At 37.9% G+C, this 7,774-nt stretch overlaps 1 protein-coding gene across 1 annotated transcript; it reads left to right on the forward strand.

The window, feature by feature from the left end:
- The first annotated feature begins 3,314 nt into the window (after positions 1-3,314).
- LOC131613164 (uncharacterized) lies at positions 3,315-6,233 on the forward strand. Its single transcript, XM_058884859.1, has 5 exons — positions 3,315-3,674; positions 3,722-4,292; positions 4,411-4,629; positions 4,717-5,574; positions 5,656-6,233. Exons 1-5 carry the CDS (start codon positions 3,315-3,317, stop codon positions 6,231-6,233), a joined length of 2,586 nt encoding a protein of 861 aa, XP_058740842.1.
- The last annotated feature ends 1,541 nt before the right edge of the window (positions 6,234-7,774 follow it).

Below are 7,774 nucleotides of genomic sequence, written 5' to 3' on the forward strand. Positions count from 1 at the left end.
CCCTGATGTCGCTGCGTTAATTGAACATCAAAATATTCATCCCTTATTGCAATGTGATACCCCGTACTGTGAGGATACCGTTAGGGCTTTCTATGCAGGATTTACAAAAGGAGACGGTTGTAACTTCCGTTTCAAAATGGGATCTAGATCGCATGTTGTTGACAAACGGGTTTGGATTAGTATTTTTGGTCTGACAATCGTTGGTGATGAACTCCGTATGGTAGACGGGGATGTACCGGGAAACTATGATCATGAGGCCTACATGAAGTCAATCCTCAAAGATCCTTCCATATTTGATAGACCAAATGAAACAATAACAGCTGGTCATTTGAAGCGAGATCCTAGACTCTTGAACTGGGTAATCTCAAGAATCATTAGACCAAGGGCTGGAGGATATTCGAGAATTGAAAGAAATGAAGTGGTGCTCATGTATCTGCTGCAAAACAGAACGCGTTTACACTGGCCTCACTTCCTTGCTGCTAAGTTTCATGAAGTCAAACAGAAAACTACAGCCCTATGTTATGGTTCAATCATTCAAACAATTGTCAATCACTTTGGTATGCGACTTGATCACTTACACTACACTCGCGTACATCAATCCCAGGAATTCTCACAAACCACCTTGACTCTTATGGGATATCATTGGAATCCTGTGAGGAAGACTTATTATCTCATTCAAAAAGGAACAGGGAAGGTTATCTACAACTATGACGATCCTACGGAGTTTGGAAACAATGTAGGAAATGAGGAAGAGGGAAACGATCAAGAAATAGCAAATGAGGAGGATCATACCATGGAGGATCATACCATGGAAGACGCAGCTCATGACACAGATGCAAATTGGAGATATGTTCCGCCACAACAAGAGGATATCCCTTGGGGATACACTGCTCCACCTCCTCCTGATCAATCCAACATAATATCTATGCTTGAAGCTATGCAACTTCAACAACAGCAGAACTTTGAAACTCAACAGCTTCAATTTCAAACCATGCAGCAGCTTCAACAAGATAGATATGAGGAACAACAACGGCAATACCAATCTCTGTACGGCTTGGTTCAGGAACAAAGGAACGATTTTGAGACGTTTGCATCCAACTCCATATTGAGGCAGAATCAGTTTGAGGAAACGGCATTGCATCGTCATGCTAACATCAGCCAAAGCTTCAACACTCTTAACATGTCGGTGCTGGATTTGTTGGAACAGGTTGAAGAAGATCGACCTCACACATTTCAAAGAGGAAGAGGAAGAAGGGGCAGGCGTTAGGACATATCGTTCATCATATCATCATTTCATTGCATTTCATGCCATTAAGTTTCTGTTGTTTTGTTCTGTTGTTAAAAACATTAATATGATGTAGCACTCTATGTTCTCTTTTATAATTCTCTTGAACTACTATGTATGTTGTTGGCTTGCTTTAAAACATGATTAGCCCTTATGATTTCACCTTTTATGTGTTATCTATCTCTATGACTACCGGTATTCTTTATTTTTTCTTGTTTCTCTTCTACTCTGCTCTCCTGTTTTCTCTTTTTGATGTTGACAAAGGGGGAGATAGCTGCTGAGTGTACGGGGGAGCTTTGTTGAGAGAGATGCTGGATGTACGGGGGAGTCTTTTGAGTCCTTGCCACTTACTACCAAAGCTCTTGAGTATTGGTTTGCCATCATCAAAAAGGGGGAGTTTGTGAATACAAGATTACACTCTAAGATGTTTTTGATTTATGGCAAACTCAAATGAGCATTCAAATAACAAGGAGAAATTTGATCACTCATGAAAGCGATCCACTTGGCATATAAGTCGACTCAACACAAGCTGGACATGAAAAATGCAGAAAATCAGCAGCTAGGTCGACCTACTATCAACCTAGGTCGACCTAAAATGAAGGAAAATCCATATACCTCTGCTAGGTCGACTCACAGACCATTTAGGTCGACTCAAAATGAAGAAATCTTCACATCAGTCTGTTAGGTCGACCTACATGGCAACTAGGTCGACCTGATCTGTGAAAAAGTCTCCAGAATGCATCAGAAAAGGATTCTGGTCGACCTACTCCTTCAACAGGTCGACCTAACTGGGAGAAAAATTCTGCAAGCTCTGTTAGGTCGACCTAAGCACTACAAGTGGTCGACCTAACTGATCAAGAAAGCTCAAAAATCAGTTTTTCTTGGTTCTAACTGTTATGCAATCATATATATTGTGCAAGGGTAATTATTCAATTAAACACCAACGACTGAAAGATACACAAACGCTTCTCATCTTCGTTCTTCATCATCTCCAACACAATTACACATAATCATTCTTGCGTTGCGGGTTAGTGATGAGTTCGATAACGTCCATGGAACGGAATTGAAGATTCCTAGTGGGTGAAGGTTCGTGGGGTTTGTTGGTGAATAAAATCTGCGGGTTTTGTCCTCCACGACGGGTGGTTCTTGGGGGTTTTTATCAAGAGGCTTCATCGAGGATCCGGCTGAGTGTGAAGATTGAAGAACTAGGGTTCGAGGGAATTGAAGATTGAAGAACAAGGGTTCGAGGGAATTGAAGACACTGCAGAAAGGGATCAAAGTGAAGCTCTTGGATAACCTTGATCTGGTTCAAGATTAAGGGGGAAGAAGATTCAAAGGATCGACATAATTGGTTTATCGTTTATCGCTTTGTTATCTTCTTTGTATATACTACTTTCAACATTAATGAAAGATTACCCAATTTCAATTTGGAATTGGGGGCAGACGTAGTCGTAGCGAGGACGATCGACGAACTGCCTAAACAAATATCGTGTTCTTGTCGCTTTTACTTTCTCTTTTACTTTCTGTTCATAATTGGTTATAAGTGCAAAATTGATCAACGATTCAAGTGTTAAAATTGTGAACTAAAATTCTGCGCAAACATCACAATTCACCACAACTTGAATCACTATCAAATTTGAACCTATCACCAAGTGTTTGTGTTTTTGCTTAATCCAATCTTACTGCATTGCAAATCAAAGTTCATCTAGAAGTTAATTGGATTTCAGTTGTTAAACGTATTGGTTAGCTATCATATTACTTCACCATCAATTCCACTTACTTTTTGGTTTTGAAACACATACGACCTTTGCAATAGCGGTCCAGAATAGACGCAAGTCGATTCAGAACCGCTTTCGCTCGAGACTGTAGAAAAATCTGTAAAAACTTAGAGAGATCTATTCACCCCCCCCCTCTAGATCTATAGGCCAGCGTCTAACACCCTACCCCACCTGATATTGACAAAATAATTTCAGCTGAGATACCGGATCCCCAACTGCATCCTAGGCTGTATCAGTTAGTTAAGACACAGATGATGCATGGTCCATGTGGTCTTGCTCGACCGAAATGTCCCTGCATGAAAAATGGTAGATGTTCAAAGTTTTTCCCTAAAAAGTTCAATGAAACTACCATTGTTGATCATGATGGTTACCCGGTTTACAAGAGAAGTTCACAAACTTTTACCGTTACTAAAAACGGTATTACCTTGGACAACAGATCTGTGGTTCCCTATAATACCAGGTTACTTCTTAAATATGATGCTCACATCAACATGGAGTGGTGTAACCAAATCACCTCAATCAAATACCTCTTCAAATATATTCACAAGGGTTACGACCGAATCACTGCATCTGTTTCGCGATCAAGAGCATCATGCAGTAATGCTGATAAGGTAATTTCTTACAAGCTGAAGCATGTTGGCGGCTATTTTCTTACAAGATTCATGGAAGGAAACTGGCTGTTGAACGTATGTTCTATCATCTTATCGGTGAGAAGCCATTGTACTATACTGATTTTGAAAGGATGGAAAATGTTTTAGAAAAAGCAAGTATAACTGAATCTATGTTTACTTCGTGGTTACTCGCAAATGATCGGTATGAGGAAGCACAACAATTGACATATGGGCAGTTTGTTTCTAAGTTTGTATATGTCAAGAAAACGCGCTCATGGAAACCAAGGAAAAAAGGTTTTACAATTGGAAGGCTCATTTGGGTTCCACCAACAACTGGGGAACTCTATTATCTAAGGATGATGCTAACAGTGGTGAAAGGACCAAAAACTTATGAAGATATTCGTAAGGTCGGAGACAGACAATACGACTCATTTAGGGACGCATGCTTCGCAATGGGTTTCCTGGAAGATGATAGAGAATATATAGGTGCTATTAAAGAGGCCAGCCACTGGGGATCCGGACATTTCTTGCGCAAATTATTTGTTGTTATGCTACTTTCTGGGACTGTCAACAGACCAGCAAATGTATGGAAGAAAACATGGATTCTGCTTTCAGATGGTATCTTGCACTCCCAAAGGACTTTGGCAAATAACAAAGGTAGATCAAAATTTATATATTCATACTATTTTCAATACAATTTGAATGCAGAAAGTTAATCAATTTTTATCGTATACAGCTTTGGTGCTAACTGAGGAACAAACAAAGATGTTGACGTTAATTGAAATCGAAATCTTGCTACAAGCAAATCGCAGGAGTCTTAAAGATTTCAAGCCTATACCATATCCAGATGATTATGTGCTGCAACAACTGGGGAACCGATTGATCTATGAAGAGAGAAATTATGACATCGATCTTATGAGATCACAATACCATGATCTTTTCACTGCTCTGACAGGTAACTTACTTTATCAGTCAATAATAAATTATATAGTGAAATAACGATACACCAATTGCGTCCTAATTCAATTTCATATTCTTCAAGATGAACAAAGGGCAATATTTGACAAGATAATGTTGGCTGTTAAAAATCAAAAAGGGGGGGTATTTTTCTTACATGGATACGGAGGCACTGGAAAAACTTACATGTGGAAGACACTCGCAACTGCTCTGCGGTGTAAACATCGAATTGTTTTAACAGTAGCTTCGAGTGGAATAGCATCATTATTATTACCTGGAGGCAGAACTGCTCATTCTAAATTCAAATTGCCTGTGCCCAAATTGGAAAACTCTACCTGCAATATTGAATATAATGATGAATACAGACAGTTACTTCGAGAAACTGATTTGATCATTTGGGATGAGGCCCCTATGGCAAGCAAATACTGTTTTGAAGCACTTGACAAGACATTAAAGGATGTTATGAGTACTGATAGCAACTCTGAGGTTATTTTTGGTGGAAAGGTAGTAGTATTTGGTGGAGATTTTAGACAAATCTTGCCTGTTATTCCTAGGGGTAGTAGATCCGATATTGTTCACGCTACTATAAATGCGTCTTATATATGGCACTCATGTCAGGTTTTGACTTTAACCAAAAATATGCGTTTGAAGGGTGGTCGGACTGATGAGGAAACAAAAGAAATTGATCAGTTTTCAAAATGGCTATTGAAATTGGGTGAAAGGCGACTTTGTGAGCCTAACGATGGTCATGCTGAAATTGACATTCCACGTGATATGTTAATAGAACAGTTTGATGATCCTATTGTTGCAATTGTTGACAGTACCTACCCTGCTTTTTTGGATAACTTTAGATCTTTCGATTACTTGAAAAGTCGGGCTATATTAGCATCAACAATTGAAGTTGTTGAACAAATTAATAATCATGTTCTAAACATGATGCCAGGTATTATTTTAACCCTTAAATACTTCATTTTTACTTTTCAAGTGACTGTAATAATATATATATGTTCTAATTTATCTATAGGGGAATCCAAAGATTATTACAGTTTTAATTCTGTTGATCGTTCAGAAATTCATGATAACAGCATTATGGGAGTTCTGACACCTGAGTTTTTGAGTTCTCTACGAACATCGGGATTGCCCAGTCATATCATAACATTAAAGGTTGGAACCCCGATAATGCTTATGAGAAATATTGATCAATCAGAAGGTTTGTGTAATGGGACTAGATTGATAGTCACGAAAATGGCAAACCATGTTTTAGAAGCAGAAATAATGAGTGGTAAGGGCCATGGAAAACTTACTTATATACCAAGGATGGATATGTCTCCATCGCAGTCACCTTGGCCTTTCAAATTGAATAGAAGACAATTCCCAATCATTGTTTCCTATGCAATGACCATCAACAAATCACAAGGTCAATCTCTAGATTGGGTGGGACTTTACATACCAAAAGATCTTTTTAGTCATGGCCAACTTTATGTGGCCATTTCCAGGGTAACAACCAAAAAAGGGATCAAAATTTTGGTACATGATGATGATAAGAAACCAAAGTCTACAACAACAAATGTTGTCTACAAAGAAGTCTTTGCAAACATTTAATTGGTAAACACATCTATTAGCTCTCTGATGTTCTCTGCACTATTTAATTCAATATAATTGGTTGCTTCATATCTAAAATTTATAATTCTTCTTCTGCATTCTGTTTCAGGCTTTGAATGTTGCAGAATATTGATCTATCATCTTACTTGTAATTCAACTTCAAATTCACTACTGCAATGTTGTAATTAAATTCTAACCGCTGTTATGAGAGTTTTAGAAGTATCTTTAATTTGATATATGTTTTCATGTTAGATACATCTTTTCATCTTTAATATAAGTTTTCATAACAAATTTTTTGGAGTTAATTACACAGATTAGCTATGGCTATTATGCCAATTAAACAGTTTGTCAATACAAAGATTACTATATAACACTAATGAGATACCTTTCAATAAGATTAATAACAACCTTTTTTTAATATAGATTGCTGCATCAATACAAATTACCAGACTTTTACATAATTTCCCTTGCCATCCAAACAACTTAATATAACACTAACAATAACTACCATTGTTCCAAAATATAACAGTGATCACTATTACAAAAACACTGCATAAACATTTTTAACCGCCACAAAAAATGTCTTCATACTAAATATCTTACACCCTAATCAACACACTTCTAACTTCTTAATATCTTCAGCCTGGATTTAGCGATTCAACAAGGTCACAACCAATCTTGTAGCTGGAGGATCGCGCAGCTTAAAGGACAACCTATCACCCCTTTTCAGTTGTTTGTCCCGGGCAAACTCATACCAACCATGTCCTATATACTTTTCAACACAGTATTTTTTCTCAGCAACATGGATCTCACACTCATAGCTCTCTCCTGTTTTTGCATCGACCAACTTAATGGGCCTTTCAATCAATTTGCAACTACGTACAACCATCTGAGGAAGTTGCTGCACATAAAATAATTATTAAAACATAGGTAGATATAACAAATTAATACTTCCACATTTCTTTTACTTACAAGAAGATTCTTTCTAACACTCCTTCCAGATTTAATTTTCTTCTTCCATACAAAAGACCTTGCCCTCCTACAAATTTCTTCTTCAATTGAATCATCATCTGAACTGAAATTCCACTTTAACACATCAGACACATTCTCAACCATTAATTATATAAAATCCAAAAAATATCAGCTTCGAAATCTTTTAAACACAACATAACACAGTACCTTTCACTATCTGAAGAAACGTGGATCTGAGAAGCCCCATCCTTCACTGACATTTTGCCTTTGTTAACATCAGTTGCATGCAGCTTCCCCTTCTCAACATCTTGCACCCGCTCATCACATGTTTCACCCAAACCAATGTTTTTTCCCTTAACATCACCAAGCAGTTCATCTTTCCCAGCTTCTTCTGAATGACGACCATTTTGTTGCATGTTAACACCATCATCTTTCCCAACATTCATGCCAGCTTTCTCCGTTACCGTTGTTCCCTTGGCCTCCATAGCTAGGCGAAGTTCTTCCATGTCCTCGCGAATTGCCTTCTCTATCTTCATACGTGTCCATGATGTTTCTGCTTGCAAAGAGGC

Source organism: Vicia villosa, linkage group LG6 (genome assembly GCF_029867415.1).
Source record: "Vicia villosa cultivar HV-30 ecotype Madison, WI linkage group LG6, Vvil1.0, whole genome shotgun sequence".
NCBI lineage: Eukaryota > Viridiplantae > Streptophyta > Magnoliopsida > Fabales > Fabaceae > Vicia > Vicia villosa.